Raw genomic sequence first — 17,521 nt, 5'->3', positions numbered from 1 at the left:
TGGGCGTGACCTATTATGCTAATGAGTTCCTGCTGGGCGTGGTCAACTCGGGAGCCAGCCGGAACTCTGTTCCTGTGCGTTCCTGCCCAAAAATAGCCCTGCTTGTATGTATTCTGTTTTTTAACTCTTTAAAAAACTGTCTTAACGGTGTATGTTTGGGGGAGGGGTTGAATCGTTTTAGATGTAGTTACCTTGTATGTGCTGTTAGTTGCCTCGGGGGCCCTTATAAGTAAAATAAATAAAATAGGGTGCTATACAGGGGGCGGGGCAACCCCCCTCCCCCTAGAGCAGGGGTCTGCAACCTTTAAGACATAAAGAGCCACTTGGACCCGTTTCCGACGGGGGAAAAAAACCCGGGAGCCGTAAAAACCATCTTGGACAGGTCTCCTCAAGATCCCGCTCCAGTCTGTTCAGTGAGGCTTTACTCCAAGGAAAGTGTGTTCAGGATGGATCCACCGTGCCACCCTAAACGGGTCTCCGCAGACTCCCCCTCCATTCTCCCCGGCCTGTCAGTCACCCCCCGGAGCCGCGGCAAACGTTCAAAAGAGCCGCATGCGGCTCCGGAGCCGCGGGTTGCCGACCCCCGCCCTAGAGTCTGTGGTTTCTGCAACCCCTCTTTGCAGTCACGGAGGCTGAGAAATTTAGGTTTTTTTAAAAAGGAAAAGTTGCCTTTTGCATGTTTTTTCAAAATGTATTAAAACGTTTTTATCCCGCTTTTCCTCTTGGTTCAAGCGCCACATCCTGGGTCTGGGGGTGTTCCCATCTATAGGCAGGGTTGCCACTTTCTGGAAAGTCAGGGAAATGAAAATTGGTCAGGGAAAGTCAGGGGAATTGGGATTAAAATATATTCAAGCAGTGGATTTTTGACCTGCCGCTGCAAGACCACGATGTGTTCTTGTGGTAACTGGAATAGAGAAGGAGCAGAATACAAGTAGAACTCAATGATGCCCTTTCCCAACCATTTTAGATAGAACGTTTATATAGTTTTTTAGTATACCTTTAAAGCAACAACAAAAATGCCGTGTCATTTGTTAGCATTCAGAGTTGACTTGAATTGAAATTTGTATCTTGGTGTAACTTTTGGTGCAATTGCAAAACAGACGTTGCTGCAGTTAATGTCGAAAGAAGCCGATATCAAATCTCTTTGACAAATATTTTTGCAGTTTAGACTTGTGTAGTTGTAGAGTGGAACCTTACCTTGCATGAATGCAATTACATTTTTAAACTTGTGGTTATATTTGAATGGCGTTCAGGGAAATTGACAAATGTTGGTCAGGGAAAGGAAAAATAAAATTTTAGCGGCAACCCTGTATAGAGTTTTAGCACCCGGAGCTCTTACTGCGCCCAGTCTGGCGCCCAAGGCAGTGCCGAACGCACAGCTGTCTCCTGATGGGCAGGCTCTCTCTTTCTCCACAGGCCCTGTACAAGCTTTACAGCGCAGCCGCCACCCACAGACATTTGTACCACCACGCCTTCCCCACGGCGCAGAAGGCGGAGCCGGCCGAAGGCCCGGAGAAGAAGACGATGTAGCTCGGGAGCTTTCCGCGGAGGTGCATGAAAACACATAACATTTAAACATGTTAATCGTTGCATCCATGTCCAAGCCTCCGACACTCCTTGAAACGAGGGGGAGGGGGGGGAAATGAGGAGGAAACCGGTTAACCCCCTCACCTGGCTTGAGTGTCGCTGCTTTAATTTGGACGGTGCCCTGTCGGAAGGGGGGGAGGGGGTGATTGAGCATGCCTGTCATTTTCTTAAGACCACCACGGCTTTCTTTTGCTGCAGACAGGGGAAGGGGCTTCTCACTTTCCCAGGATACCCTGCCCACTTTTTAAATCCTTTTTCTCCATGCTTAAAAGGACCAGCCCAAAGAAGCAGGTAGCTGGTTTGCTTCTACTTGCAGGGGGGGGCGGTCCTCCATCCAAGGTGAGGGAGTGACACCTGCGATAGTAAGAAGGAATGTCCTCTCCCTGGGCACACTGAAGGTTTTCAGGACCCAGTCTGAAGTCATTAGGACGGCTGTTTTAGCCTTATCCAAAAGGGATCATGTTAGTCTCTTGATTATTTGCGCACAACGGTTCTTCGTTTAGCACATTTTTCTTCATCAAGCTGTGAATGACGATTTCGCTCCCTTTAAACGATTGCCTTGTCGGAAGCTGCAGAGTTCTTTTTTTGCTACGGTACGTTTAAAAAGATACGGGGAAATACCCCCGATTCTGTTCAGAATGCACAACACGAGCCCTTTGTACATGTACGAGTGTCACTGTATATATTTTTGTTCTGTTCATAAAAAGTGTGCCCAGTTTTTTATTTTGTCGTCAAATAATTAAAAGTCGGCTTTTGGTTCCTAAGATGTCTGTTGCCTCTGGAGTCCCTTCATCCGTGACAGTTTTGTCCTGTGTTTCCTCCAGGGAATCTCAAGGGAATGTGCGTGCCTCTCTGTTCCTCCCCTTGTATGCTCACCACCACCATCTGAGAGAATGACTGGCCCAAGGTCACTCCAAATTGAAACTGGGTTTCCTTAGACCCAGTCCATGTGTGGCGCCCTCACTTATTGGGGAGACAGGTTTGACCTTTAAAACACACACTGTGTACTTGGTAGATTTCTGCTGCCACCTGGAATTAAAAAATTCAAATCTCTCTTTTTTGGTAGAATGACCCAGTGTCTGGGCACTTCAGAGGACTATGTGGCCCTGAGGAAGGACTATTCTGATTGCTGTGATAAGTTTAAACAAAATTATTTATTTAATAAAGAATAAAATAGGTTGCTGGTTATTTTGAACTGTTGCTGATGAAAGGAACTTGTAAATATATCTGGCAAAGCTTGGCATCACAAACAGTCTCTCAAACTCCCGTACTCCGCTCTGACAGGCTTAGACACTCAGTCTAATCTCTCTCATATATATAGCCACACAGGCTAAACTCTTTGTCAACTCAAAAACTCCTACAGCCACACAGACTATGCTCTCTCTTCAAACGTCACACAGAATCACACACTCTCATAGACACCTGTCCTCCCACACTCTCAGTGATCAGCCAATCACTTCACACTTGTCTCCCTCTATCACTCACCTGACATTACTGCAGTCACACTAAACATTTAAAGAAACACACATCCCCAAAAATGGAATCATTACACCACATCTCTAACCCAGGGGTCCCTGATTTGGTGCCCATGGGCACCACAGCACCTGCCGACACTTTTCCCGCGGAGTGTTTTTAGAGAGTGAGCGGGGGTCACGTGGGGTTTTTTTTTCCAGCAAGGCTTTGGATTGGCTGTGCAGATTTTTTTTATATGTCGCTTTGGCAGCAGTTGCTCCCATAGCACAGGAATCTTAAGTGTGTTACTGAAAGTCATGAAGCTATCTGATACGGAATCAGGTCATTGGTCCATCAAAGTCTACCTGCTCCGTCACCTGCTCTCCAGGGTCTCAGGCGGAGGTCTTTCCCATCGCCTACTGCCTGGTCCTTTTAAATGGAGTCGCTGGGGATTGAACCTGGGACTTTCTTTACGCCAAGCAGTGGCTCTTCCGCTGAGTCACAGCCCCTCTTTCAATACCCTGGCCGCTCTGATTCTGAAGACACTTTGAGGTTCAGTGGGAGACAAAAAAAATCAAGAGAATTTATTCTGGCAACATCACAGCAACGCCTGTATTGAAACAAACTTAAAAGTTTATTCACTTGCTGAGATCAACAGGGGAGGGATGCTACATTCTAAACTACAGAGGACCGCTAAAAGAAGATATGCAGGTTGTGTTTATGCACTTGACAAGGTATCCTGAGCCTCAAAGGCAAGTGTGCTCTAGGATGTCTTTGTAAAAAAGGAGTTCTGTGCTGCATTGTCCCTGATTTAAGTTTTTCCCACCCACCCCAAGGCTCCGTGAGTTCAGTCCTCCAGCGTGCCCCAACTGAGGGCTCCCGTCTGGAGGCCCGATCTTGCTGTCGGCAGCAAGGCGCATGAAGGCAACAGTTTTCACACTTGTCTCTGTGGTGTCCGCTGTGACCGCCCCGCACAGATGAGTGACAAACCACACAAAAAAGGTCAGTCATCTGCAAAGTGCTGAGTTGCACTGGAAAACCTTGTTCCGTTTTTTTTTTTTAAGTTGTAAATGCTACAGTTTCTCCATAACACAAGCGTGGTCTCTTGACCCTTGAAATGGAGGGACAGAAGGAGAATCGGCCACACGCAGAGATCTGGGAGTTCCTAAAGATGCCCTCCTCCATTCAGGACGTTTCTTACAACGTTGCATCTTATGAAAAATATATTCTGTGTTCTTGAAGATACAGCTGGTTGCTTGAAAGACGCCCTGTTCTTTTAAAAAAATGTCACTCCCCCGTCCCCCCCCACTTGGAATAAGAAACTAACTTTTGCTATACAACATAACAAACCTCTTTTGTATTCAATAAACATGATACACAAAGAAGATTAATTACAAAAGGTGCCAGAACAAAAGGAGCTGCCTCTTCAACCAAAGGGCTTCTTCGCCACCCTTTCCCCTTGCCGAGTCTCTCCGGGGTCCGGGCGGCCGGGAGCGAGTTCAGAAGTTCTTGCTGTGCTGCTGGGCGTACCACTGCTGCCGCTGCTTACGGCTCTCCAGCTCCGAGAGGAGGGCCTGGCGGTAGGCTTCGTACAGCTTCACGATCCGCTCCAGCTCCTTCATGAAGAGCAGCTTCAGCATCCCCTGGTAGGTGTCCAGGTCGGCCAGCTGGAAGAGCTCCCACTTCAAGATGTGGTCGTACCTGTGGCAGGACGGCAAGGGAGACAATGACTCCTGGAGCAAACGCGTCGGATGGAGAGGACAGAGGGTGCCACTGCTGCCGAGCACATGAATGCGTGAAGCTGCCTTATATGAATCAGACTAGCAGTCGATACGGTCTACTCTGACTGGCAGCGGCTCTCCAGCTCCTGAAGCAGAGGTCTTTCATTGCACCTACTGCCTCAAACCTTTTAGCTGGAGATGCTGGGGGTTGAACCCGGGACCTTCTGCATGCCAAGCAGAGGCTCTGTCACTGAGCCACTGAGGTCTTTCATCACCTACCACCTGGTCCTTTTAACTGGAGACGCCGAGGATTGAACCCGGGACCTTCTGCATGCCAAGCAGAGGCTCTGTCACTGAGCCACTGAGGTCTTTCATCACCTACCACCTGGTCCTTTTAACTGGAGACGCCGAGGATTGAACCCGGGACCTTCTGCATGCCAAGCAGAGGCTCTGTCACTGAGCCACTGAGGTCTTTCATCACCTACCACCTGGTCCTTTTAACTGGAGACGCCGAGGATTGAACCCGGGACCTTCTGCATGGCAAGCAGAGGGAGTCCCTCTGTTCCACAGCCCCTCCTCAAAGGGCACTTGCCATTCCCACGGCACTAACAGGCACATCAGCTCTGTTCTTTATTCTGTTATTAGGACACTGGCTTCCGAAGGAGAAACACAGCCTTGAAGACTACTTTGGACAACCAGCCAACATAACTTTACGTTCAAAATTTATGTATTTAAAACATTTATTAGCCACTTTTCTTACTTACGAAGCTTAAGGCGGCTTAGAACATGGATTCCTGTCCCGGAATAAAGGTCACAGGGAGAGGCCCTGCTGCTAACTATATCCGGTCAATCAAAGAAGCTCTTTTGGCGGGTACACGAAAGAGGGCCTTTTCAGTGGCGGCCCCACGATTATGGGACAAACCTCGCCAAGGAGGTGCGCCTGGCTCCCTCGCTTCCACTCTTCAGGGGGCAGCTGCAGGCAGTTTTATTTAGGACTGTATTTGGTTCAGTTTATTAGCAGTTCTGAGTAGTGATTTAAATTTTTATTTTATCTTTTGAAGGTAATTTATTCTGTGTGTTTTATCTTTGTTTGTAAGCTGCCTTGAGCGCCATCAGGAAGGTGGCTAATAAACGTTTTAAATGATTGATTAAAACACATGAAATAAAACACATTAAACAAGAAAAACCAAAACCAAAAATTAAAATCCCAGTTCAGGACTGTGAGTGAATGTAACCAAATGTGGCCCTAAATAAAACCCACTGCCTCAATTTTTAAGAACCTCTCGCTTTGCTTTTAAGATACTTGGGAATTACGACTCCACGCTCTGAAAGCACTCAAGGTCTTCCCAGCAAGAATCACCAATTTCCCATTCACAGCCAGCCAGAATCGAGTCCAGTAGCGCCTTAAGAGACCAATGAGACTTCCAGGGTATAAGCTTTTGAGAGTCAAAGTGTCCTCCATCAGAATCTCGAAACCTCACACCCTGAAACTCTTGTTGTCTCTTAAGGAACCTGTAATGATTTCTTGTTTTGGGGTGTGTGTTTCTTTAAATGTTTAGTGTGACTGCAGTAATGTAAGGAGAATGATAGAGGGGGACAAGTGTGATGTGATTGGCTGATGACTGAGAGTGTGGGAGGAGGGGTGTCTCTGAGGGGATTCAGTGTTCTTGAAGAGAGGAGTTTGTGTGACTGTCTGAATGACAGAGGAAGCATATAGCCTGTGTGGCTATGAGCAAGAAAGTTTAGCCTGTGTGGCTATGATCAAGAGAGTTCAGCCTGTGTGGCTATGAGCAAGAAAGCTTAGCCTGTGTGGCTATGAGCAAGAGAGTTCAGCCTGTGTGGCTATATATGAGAGAGATAAGCCTGTCAGAGTTGAGTTTTTGTGTAACTTTGTCAGTTATATTTTCTTTCTTCAACAACAGTTCAAAAATACCCAGAAACCTATTTTGTTCTTTTATAAATAAATCAATCATTATTTGTTTAAACTTATCCCAGCAATCAGAACAGTCCTTCCTCAGGGCCACATTGTCCTCTGAAGCACCCAGACACTGGGTCATTCTACCAAAATAGAGACATTTGGAATTTTTTATTCCTCGTGGCAGTAGAAATCTACGAAGTTCATGTACACAGAGTGTGGTTTAAAGGAGAAACAGTCTCCCCAATAAGCAAGAGGTCACAGAGCCTACTGGATTCGAATCTAGCTGTTCTCCCGCAGAACAACATGGCTACGCTCTGAAACTAAATTCACAGCCAAGAAGCCGTGTGTGAAACTTAAGGTTCGGAGGCAAGCTAAGGAAGGTCAGCGTGAGAGAGATGCTCACTTGACGGGTGCCCTGGCGTAGACCTGCAGCCAGTCCGGGATCTCTGCTGTGTGGTACGGGTTGGCGGGCACGAGGATCGGCTGGCTCCTCTCACTCTGTTGTGGCTGATACGTCACGGGAGGCGGCTGGTCGTAACGGGGAACGCTGCACGGGGTCAAGAGCAGTTAGCCGGTTAGTTTGGCACGCGAGAGCAACACACACCTTTGTCCGGGGGGGGGGGAGTCATAAGAGACGCCAATGTTGGATCAGTCCAATGGCCCATCCAGTGGCCAAAAATACCAGGTGCCATCAGAAGGTCCAGCAGTGGGGCCAGGACATTAGAAGCCCTTCCACTGTTGACCCCCCCCCCCCAAAGCACCAAGAAGACAGAGCATCACTTGCCCCGGAGTCCCTATCTATACCTTGTGGCTAATAGCCACTGATGGACCTCTGCTCCATATGCCTATCTAATTCCCTTTTGAAGCCGTCCATGCTTGTAGCCGCAAGCTCTTGGGACGGACAAGCAGCGCGCCTCCCTGGAGGTGCGGGCACGTCAATTAAAAGGAACAGTGGCCATGGAGTGGGTTAGACCCCATTGCCGGACAGGTCTTTCCCCAGCTCTCAGACTTTGCCAGAGGCAGCAGTTGCCAAAGGCATTCTCGTTAGCATGTTTTTAGCCGGATGGGTTCTCTGCTAAAGGACATCCCATAGTTCTTGCACGTAGGGCTGCCAGGTTGGGAAATCCCTGGAGATTTTGTGGGTGGGGCCTGGGAAGGGCAGGATTTGGGGAGAAGAGAGACCAAACAGTGCATAATGCCACGGAGTCCACCCTCTAAAGCGGCCATTTTCTTCAGGGGAACTGATCTCTGTCGTCTAGAGAACAGCTGCAATTCTGGGAGATCTCCAGGCCCCACCTGGAGGCTGGCAACCCTGCTTGCAAGGCATCGGTTTCAATAAAGGTCTTGCAGCATTTCTTTTCTTTAAAGACTTCATTAATATTTTTTTTAAATATAACATTTAACAAAAAAGAAGCAGCTGTAAACTGAAATACTTCATGTCTCACAGTACAAAAGTGACAATCTGTACAGTAACTGAGAGACAAACACAATTTTAGATCGTCCAAAAGAATAAGAGTTTCTGGTAATGACGATTATTAGGAATAAAGTCTCCTTCAGATAGGTATGCGATCATCGGAAACCAAATTGCTTGGAATTCACATAAAGTACTGCCCGGGGTGAGTGCCGCATTCTGCGAGGCCATTTTCCCTAATAGAAAATATTCAAAAATCTTGTTTTTCCAAGGAATCAAGGTAGGGGGTTTCTCATCTTTCCATTTCTGAAACACTCTCGTGTGTCTCCAGTGCGCTGGAGCCGTGTGTGTGTGTGTGTGTGTGTGTGTGTGTGAGAGAGAGAGAGAGAGAGAGAGAGAGAGAGCTTCAATCCCAACTCAAAGAAGAAGAGATTGGGTAGTGAAGGGCGGGGTATAAATCCAAAGGTGTCTCAGAGCGGCTGACAGACTCCTTTCCCCCCCCCCACAACAGACACCCTGTAAGGTAGGCGGGGCTGAGAGAGCTCTTGACAGAAACTGCTCTTTTTCAAGGACAGCTCTTATCAGAGCTAGGCTTGCCCAAGGTCATCCAGCCAGGTGCAAGGGGAGGAGTGGAAGTGCAAGGGAGATGCAAGTGGAGGAGTGGGGAATCAAACCCAGTTCTCTCCAGATTAGAGTCCATGCACTTAACCACTACACCAAACTGACACAGAGAGACGGCGTGCACACAAAATATAAAGGCTTAAACATGTCACGGGCTCGAATGGTACTGTGGGGCCTTAGCCAGCACAGTAAAGCAGTCAGTGTGCTAAACTGCGGTCCGGCCGACACAAGTTCAAACTCTGTCATGGGAGCTTGCTCGACCTTGGGCTGGTCACGTGTGTTCAACCCAACCTACTTAACAGTAGATCAAAGTGGGCAGCCGTGTTGGTCTGAAGCGATAGAACATAGTCTGAGTCCAGTGGGGGCACCTCTGAGACCGACAACGTTTTATTCAAGGGGTGAGCTTCCGTGGGCACCCACACTTCGCCAGACAATGAACTGGAATTACAGATCATAGTTGTATAGATCATAGAGATTAGCATTGTTAAATTAGCCTGCAAAACAGTGAAGATGTTTTTAACAGATAAAAAGAATGACAAGCTTGGTTTCTGGTTCTCATCTGTTTGGGTTCGACTGACGATAACCAGTAGTCAAGCTTGTCATTCTTTTTAGCCAGTTTGGTGTCGTGGTTAAGTGCGTGGACTCTAATCTGGGAGAACCGGGTTTGATTCCCCCACTCCTCCACTTGCACCTGGCTGGATGACCTTGGGCAAGCCGTAGATCTGATAAGAGCTGTTCTTGAAAAAGAGCAGTTTCTGCCAGAGCTCTCTCAGCCCCACCCACCTCACAGGGTGTCTGTGGTGGGGAGGGGAAGGGAAAGGAGTTTGTGAGCCGTTCTGAGACTCCAAGTGAAGAGTGGGGTATAAATCCAATCTCATCATCATCTTCTTCATCTGTTAAAAAACATCTTCACTATTTTGAATGCTAATTTAACAAACCACCCTCTCTATATATACAACCAGGGCTATTTTTGGGCAGGAACGCACAGGAACGGAGTTCCGGCTGGCTTCAGAGTTGGCCACGCCCACTACAGCTAAAACATCTGTGCTCGTGGCTACAGAGGGAAGGCCTGGAGAGCAAACCCCCCCCCCCCCCGGCGACTCCGAAGCAGGCAGGCCAGGGGGGCACCCTGGAAGGATCGGGGAGACATTTAAGGGCCAGCTTGCCAGGCATCCCGCAGCCGTGGGGCAACTGGGCAAATCAAGGGAAGACATGGGGGTGTGGCCTAATATGCTAATGAACTGTGCTGTTGGGGTGTGTGGCCTATTATGCTAACCAGTTTCTGCTGTTGGGCGTAGCCTATTATGCTAATGAGTTCCGGCTGGGCTTTTTCTACAAAAAGAGCCCTGTAATACAACTATGATCTGTACTTCCATTTCATTGTCTGACGAAGTGTGCTTGCCCACGAAAGCTAACCCCTTGAATAAAACGTTGTTGGTCTTAAAGGTGCCTGACTGGACTCTACCTAACAGAAGAAAAGGGCAAGAGTCCGGTAGCACCTTAAAGACTAACAAAGTTTGCGGTAGGGTGTGAGCTTTCGTGAGTCACTGCTCACTCACCCCTCTGCATATTGCACCTAAATCCAATCGTGCCAGCTATCCTCATTCACCTGCTATTGTCATTTGCCTGCTAATACCACTGGGCATCTGAAATCACTCTGCTTTCCAATAAATAGGACAGATGGACTCCCATTCTAACTGTATCTGAAGAAGTGAACAGTGACTCAATAAAGCTCATATGCTGCCACAAAATTTATTAGTCTTCAAGGTGCTCCTGGACTCTTGCTCTTTTCTACTTCTGAAAAAGTGAGCAGCGACTCACAAAAGCTCCTACCATACCACAAAATTCGTTAGTCTTCAAGGTGCTCCTGGACTCTCTCTCTCTTCTACTGTTGCAGACAGACTAACATGGCTGCCCGTCTTGATCTACCTAACAGGGCTGTTGAGGATACAATTAAGGAGGGGAGAATCTTGTAAGCAATGCTCCCGCTAAGCTGTGGAATCTTGTGAGCAAAAATTCTACTTTGTGAGCTCCTGGCGTTGAAGTTGTGAGCGAGCGATTTGCCTGCTGCATAAATTAGTTTGCTCTGAAGTAATCCTTCCTGAGCCAAGACAAAAATGTGTGAACTGGAGGCCAAAAAACTGAGCTAGCTCACTCTAACTCAGCTTAGAGGGAACATTGGTTGTAAGCTACTCTGGGTCTCCCACGGGGGAGAAAAATACAAATGAAGGATACAAATGAAGTAAATACACAAGGCGTAAGGGGCACACACCAGGTTCTGCAGAATAAGGGAACACGCTGCTGAACTGGTACTTGACGTGTGTCTTTACATCTGCCAATCTAAGAAAGTGCCTCCTATGAGGAATTGTAGAAAAGGGTAAGCAAGCACAGAGCAAACGCTTGGTTTCAACAGCATCCCGAGGAAACTGACAACTGCAATGGAAGACATGAAGTTCATTTGGCCTCCTTGTGTTTATCAGAAACCGACCCAGTTCCTCCAGACACGCTGGAAGGAAAACCACCCTTTGGCTGGCCACACGCAGGGGGGCGCACCTCACCTGGGGGCACAGGGGTGTTTGTACTGTGCTCTCTTGTTGATGTGGTCGACGTAGTAGACGCCAAACTCGGCCGACTCCACGCGCTCCCATCCCGGAGGCAGCCCCTCGCGCTCCAGCGGGTGGCTCCAGTGCGTTGTGTTGGTGTTGTGGTCAATGTAGTACTTCCTTCCTCTGAGCGTCCAGTCCACTGACCAGCCGGGAGGGAGGGGTAAGTCTTCTGAACTGTGGTTGGTCAGGTTCCCTAGTGATGTAGCAGCTATCCGGCCAATGCCTGGAAAAGGCCAAGCGAGGGATCAGCAATGCAAATCGTCGGGCTGCAGAAGTTACACCATTCCTCTCACACGAAGCGGCTGAATACTGAATCAGACCCCTTCGTCTTTCGAAGTCGGCACTGTCGACTTTGCCTACTCAGACAGGCAGCGGCTCTCCAGGGTCTTAGGCGGAGGCCTTTTATGTCACCTACTGCCTGGTCCTATTTTTTAAAAAACTTTATTTTTATTTCAAATTTTTCATAGGTACATAAATATCTAATATAACCAGTTCAAGTTTCACTAGTAAAGTAGACAAAATCGAACAAACCCCCCCAAGAACCACGCAAACCCCCCTGCTAGAATACAAACACCAATACATTCCTAGAAACCAAAGGCCGCTTTAAAATGACAATGGCCCCGATCACACACAGAAGTAGCCGCGGGAGAGGCACGGCTGCCGGGTGGATTTTAACGGCGCGATCACACGGGAACATCTGGCAAGCGTCCTGCACCCGTCAGCAACCCGTCTCACTCCGCCGAAAACGCGGAGTTAAAAAATACCTGGGAAAACGCAGTCTCAAATAGATTGCGACAGGCCGCAGACGGAGTCCCCCCCCCCCCCCCGGCGTTTTCCAGCACGTGTGACCGGGACCAATGTGTCACAAACTATTACCAAGGCATTGTGAAAACACACCAACAGAGTTCCGCCTGGTCCTTTTTAACTGGAGATGCTGGAGACTGAACCTGGGACCTTCTGCGTGCCAAGCAGAGGCTCTGCCCCTGAGCCACGCCCCCTCCCCAAACACACGTGAAGTCCCCTTATACGGAATCAGATCACTGGTCCACTGAGCCACAGTCCCTTTTTACAGCTCGCCAGGGTCTCGTGCAGAAGTCTTTCCCATCACCTACTACCTGGTCCTTTTAACTGGAGATGCTGGGGATTGAACCTGGGACCTTCCGCATGCCAAGCAGATGCTCTGCCCCTGAGCTACAGCCCTGCTTCTCGGAAAAGCAGCCAAAGAAAGCTATTTGCATAGTGTATAAGAGGAGAGAGAGAGAAGAGATTGGGTTTATACCCCGCCCTTCACTACCCAAGGGAGTCTCAGAGCGGCTTACAAACTCCTTTCCCTTCCCCTCCCCACAACAGACGCCTTGTGAGGTCGGTGGGGCTGAGAGAGCTCTTGACAGAAACTGCTCTTCTTCAAGAACAGCTCTTATCAGAACTACGGCTTGCCCAAGGTCATCCAGCCAGGTGCAAGTGGAGGCGTGGGGAATCAAACCTGGTTCTCCTGGATTAGAGTCTGCGCACTTAACCACAACACCAAACTGACAATCTGCCCCCCCCCCCAGCCTTCTTCCTTAGCTGGGGCATTTATGCTTTATACGCGGCCCACGCACCCTTTTCACTCACCAAGGGCATATAACCTCAGGAATGGCCTGGGGTTGGCTACTACTGTGGTCTTCAGCCTTTCGTGATCTGGGACCCACCGAGCTGCAAGCGTGTGACGGGAACACATAAAGTTGCCCTCTGCTGAGTCAGACCGTTGGTCTTATCCGGGTCGACTCTGACCGGCAGCAGCTCGCCAGGCTATCAAGCAGAAATCTTTTACAGCGCCGACGACCTGTTCCTTTTTCGCTAGAGATGCCGTGGGCCTTCTGCAGGCAAAGCCGGCCTTGTACGACAGAGCCCTGGCTCCGCCCCATGGGACAGGAAGAGCGTATGACCGCACTGGTGTCAAGGGCAGGACCGTGGGCAGCAGGCCAACCAAAAGAGCTGGGGACAGGAAACGCAAACCATAGTGAGGAATGAGACACTTTCCCTATGAGGAAAGGTTAAGGCACTTAGGGCTCTTTAGCTTGGAGAAACGACGACTGAGGAGTGACATGATTGAGGTTTACAAGATTATGCATGGGATAGAGCAGGTAGAGAAAGAGGTACTTTTCTCCCTCTCTCACAATACAAGAACTCGTAGGCACTCCATGAAATTGCTGAACGGTCGGGTTAGAACAGATAAAAGGAAGTACTTCTTCACCCAAAGAGTGATTCACACTTGGAATTCACTGCCACAGGAAGTGGTGGCGGCTACAAGCATGGACGGCTTCGAAAGGGAATTAGATAAGCATATGGAGCAGAGGTCCATCAGTGGCTATTAGCCACAAGGTATAGATAGGGACTCTGGGGCAAGTGATGCTCTGTCAATCTTGGTGCTTGGGGGGGGGGTCAACAGTGGGAGGACTTCTAATGTCCTGGCCCCACTGCTGGACCTCCTGATGGCACTGGTATTTCTGGCCACTGTGTGATACAGAGTGTTGGACTGGATGGGCCTTTGGCCTGATCCAAGAAGTCCTTTTTGAGACTTTCCCCCTGAAGTCCTTTTTGAGACTTCCCCCCTGAAGTCCTTTTTGAGACTTCCCCCCTGAAGTCCTTTTTGAAACTTCTGTGTTACTGGGAACATCTAAGCTTAAAATGGGCAGCTTTACGACTGGATTCTGGTGCACCTCAAGAGCCAGCTAAATGCCCGAAATCTCCTGGCCCTCCCTCATTGCTTCACACCATGGCCTCTGCTTGGGTATGTTCAGCCCGGAGAGAAGACAACTGAAAGATGACACAGTAGCCATCTTCCAGTACTTGAAGGGCTGTCCTATAGAGGATGGTGTGGAGTTGTTTTCTGTTGCCCCAGAAGGTCGGACCAGAACCAACAGGTTGAAGTTAAATCAGAAGAGTTTTTTGGCTAAAGATTAGGAAGAACGGTTTCTCAGTGGAACAGGCTTCCTCGGGAGGTGGTGGGCTCTCCTCTGGAGGTTTTCATGCAGAGGCTAGATGGCCATCTGACAGCAATGCTGATCCTGTGAACTTAGGCAGATCATAAGAAGGAGGGCAGGGAGGGTTGCCTCAGTGCTTAGTTCTCGTGGCCCTTTTCTTACATGCCCAGGGAAATGCTGATCACCACTCTGGGGTCAGGAAGCCATTGTCTTCCAGGCCAGATTGGCTCAGGGAACCTGGAAGCTTTTTGTCTTCCCCTGGACAAAGAGCAGGGGTCAATGGGGGGAGTGTGTGTGGGGGTAGCTGTGATTGAGAGGCTAAGAGGATTGGATTTGCTTCTGGAAATTCTATGGGTTGAAATAGGGGGGCCAAAAGGAAACTTAACACTGGGAGTTTGTTATCGCCCACCAGATCAAAAGATAGAGGAGGATTATAAAATGATGAATGAATTAAAGATAACAGCTAGGCAAAAAGACTTTGTCGTAATAGGTGATTTTAACTACCCACACATTGATTGGGTCAATATGTGTTCTAGTCGGGGAAAAAGAGATTGAGTTTCTAAACACTCTAAATGACTGTGCTATGGAGCAGATGGTCACGGAACCTACCAGGGGAGAGGCGATCCTTGATTTGGTCCTAAGTAACACTCAAGACCTGGTGAGAGATGTAAAAGTGATTGCACAACCAGGTATAGGAAAAAGCCTGCATGGTTAACAAACAAAGTAATGGAAGCTGTAAAAGGTAAAAAGGATTCCTTTAAGCAGTGGAAAGCTAGTCACAGTGAGGCTGATAAAACAGAACACAGGCTATGGCAAATAAAATGCAAGTCTGCGGTCAGGCAGGCAAAAAGGGAATATGAGGAGCATATAGCAAAAAACGTAAAAACCAACAATAAAACTTTCTTCAAATACATTAGAAGCAGGAAACCAGCCAGGGAGGCAGTGGGGCCCTTGGACGACCAAGGGGTAAAAGGAGTATTGAAGGATGATAGGGAAATGGCTGAGAAGCTAAACACATTTTTTGCCTCTGTCTTCACTGTGGAAGATGAGAAGTGCTTGCCCACTCCAGAACCACTGATTTCAGGAGGGGTGTTGAAAGACCTGAGTCAGATTGAGGTAACGAGAGAGGAGGTCCTAAAACTGATAGACAACTTAAAAACTGAAAAATCACCAGGCCCAGATGGCATACATCCGAGAGTTCTGAAAGAACTCAAATGTGAACTTGTAGATCTCCTGACAAAGATATGTAATCTTTCCTTAAAATCTGCCTCCATTCCTGAGGATTGGAAGGTAGCAAATGTCACTCCCATCTTTAAAAAGGGTTCCAGAGGAGATCCGGGAAATTACAGGCCAGTCAGTCTGACGTCGATACCGGGTAAATTGGTGGAAACCATTATTAAGGAAAGAATTAGTAGGCACATAGATGAACAAAACCTATTGAGGCAGACTCAGCACGGTTTCTGTAAGGGAAGATCTTGTCTCACTAACCTGTTAGTGTTCTTTGAGGGGGTGAACAAACATGTGGACAAGGGGGATCCAATAGATATTATTTACCTTGACTTCCAGAAAGCTTTTGATAAAGTTCCTCATCAAAGGCTCCTAAGTAAGCTCAAAAATCATGGGATAGAAGGACAAGTCCTTTTATGGATCAAAAACTGGCTAGTTCATAGAAAACAGAGAGTGAGTGTAGGTGGGCAATTTTCTCAGTGGAGGGTGGTAAGCAGTGGGGTACCGCAGGGATCAGTACTTGGTCCACTGCTTTTTAACTTGTTCATTAATGATTTGGAGATGGGAGTAAGCAGTGAAGTGGCTAAATTTGCGGATGATACAAAGTTGTTCAGGGTGGTGAAAACCAGTGAGGATTGTGAGGCACTCCAAGGGGATCTGTCAAGGATGGGCGAGTGGGCGTCAACATGGCAAATGGGGTTCAATGTGGCCAAGTGCAAGGTGATGCACATTGGAGCCAAAAATCCTAAATATAAATACACATTGATGGGGTCTGAACTGGCAGAGACTGAGCAAGAGAGAGATCTTGGAGTTGTAGTGGATAACTCACTGAAAATGTCGAGACAGTGTGTGACTGCAATAAAGAAGGCCAATGCTATGCTGGGGATTATTAGGAAGGGTATTGAAAACAGATCAGCCAATATAATAATGCCCCTATATAAATCAATGGTGAGACCTCATTTGGAATACTGTGTGCAGTTCTGGGCACCACACCTTAAAAAGGATATTATAGCTTTGGAAAAAGTGCAGAAAAGGGCAACTCGAATGATAAAAGGGTTGGAACACTTTCCCTATGAGGAAAGGTTAAAGCGCTTAGGGCTCTTTAGCTTGGAGAAATGACGACTGAGGGGTGACATGATTGAGGTTTATAAGATTATGCATGGGAAAGAGCAGGTAGAGAAAGAGGTACTTTTCTCCCTTTCTCACAATACAAGATCTCGTGGGCACTCAATGAAATTGCTGAGCAGTCGGGTTAGAACGGATAAAAGAAAGCCCTCCTTCACCCAAAGAGTGATTAACACGTGGAATTTACTGCCACAGGAGGTGGCGGCGGCTACAAGCATGGACGGCTTCAAAAGGGAATTGGATAAGCATATGGAGCAGAGGTCCATCAGTGACTATTAGCCACAATGTATAGATAGGGGCTCTGGGGCAAGTGATGCTCTGTCTTCTTGGTGCTTGGGGGGGGGGGGCAACAGTGGGAGGACTTCTAATGTCCTGGCCCCACTGCTGGACCTCCTGATGGCACCTGGTGTTTGTGGCCACTGTGTGACAGAGTGTTGGACTGGATGGCCTTTTGGTCTGATCCAACATTGGCGTCTCTTATGTTCTTATTATGTTATGTTCTTCCCAATTGTGTAGGGGGTTGGACTAGATGACCCCTGTTCTCTCAAGGGCAGTCCTCGAAAGAGCTCTCTCAGCCCCACCTACCTCACAGGCTGTAAGTCTGTTGGGGGAAGGGGAAGGGAAAGGAGATTGTAAGCCACTCTGGGACTCCTTCGGGTAGTGAATGGTGGGGTACAAATCCAATCTCTTCTCCTCCTCCTCCTCTTCTTTTTTGGCCTGTGGGCATCACTGGAATTCTGGCAAAGGTTGGTGGGTGCAACCAAAAAATGGCCACCAGAAGAGGCGGAGCCAAACACAAGATGGCTCCCAGAAGAGGTGGAGCCACACACACACACACAGAGGAAGCCCAAGTGCAGGGGGGGGGGGGAAAACCCCACGAAAAAGGG

The 17,521-nt window shown here is 48.3% G+C and overlaps 2 protein-coding genes across 2 annotated transcripts in view; one reads left to right on the top strand and one right to left on the bottom strand.

The window, feature by feature from the left end:
* Positions 1-2,332, top strand: part of ATL1 (atlastin GTPase 1) — a 52,208-nt gene extending 49,876 nt beyond the window's left edge. The window contains 1 exon segment of the mRNA XM_015425603.1: positions 1,417-2,332. Within this exon segment, the coding sequence (XP_015281089.1) occupies positions 1,417-1,530 (114 nt within the window). The 3' untranslated portion in view covers positions 1,531-2,332.
* Positions 2,333-3,576: 1,244 nt separating this feature from the next.
* Positions 3,577-17,521, bottom strand: part of SAV1 (salvador family WW domain containing protein 1) — a 28,910-nt gene continuing 14,965 nt past the window's right edge. Inside the window, exons 3-5 of the mRNA XM_015425616.1 lie at positions 11,269-11,539; positions 7,082-7,225; positions 3,577-4,740 (exon numbers count right to left, since the gene is read on the bottom strand). Coding sequence (XP_015281102.1) covers positions 4,539-4,740; positions 7,082-7,225; positions 11,269-11,539 — 617 coding nt within the window. The 3' untranslated portion in view covers positions 3,577-4,538. The remainder of the gene's footprint in view (positions 4,741-7,081; positions 7,226-11,268; positions 11,540-17,521) is intronic.

This window comes from Gekko japonicus, unplaced genomic scaffold (assembly GCF_001447785.1).
Source record: "Gekko japonicus isolate JY-2015 unplaced genomic scaffold, Gekko_japonicus_V1.1 scaffold961, whole genome shotgun sequence".
In the NCBI taxonomy this organism is placed as follows: Eukaryota; Metazoa; Chordata; class Lepidosauria; order Squamata; family Gekkonidae; genus Gekko; species Gekko japonicus.
The sequence above is the reverse complement of the archived record's forward strand: the minus strand, read 5'-3'. Positions and strand labels throughout refer to the sequence as shown.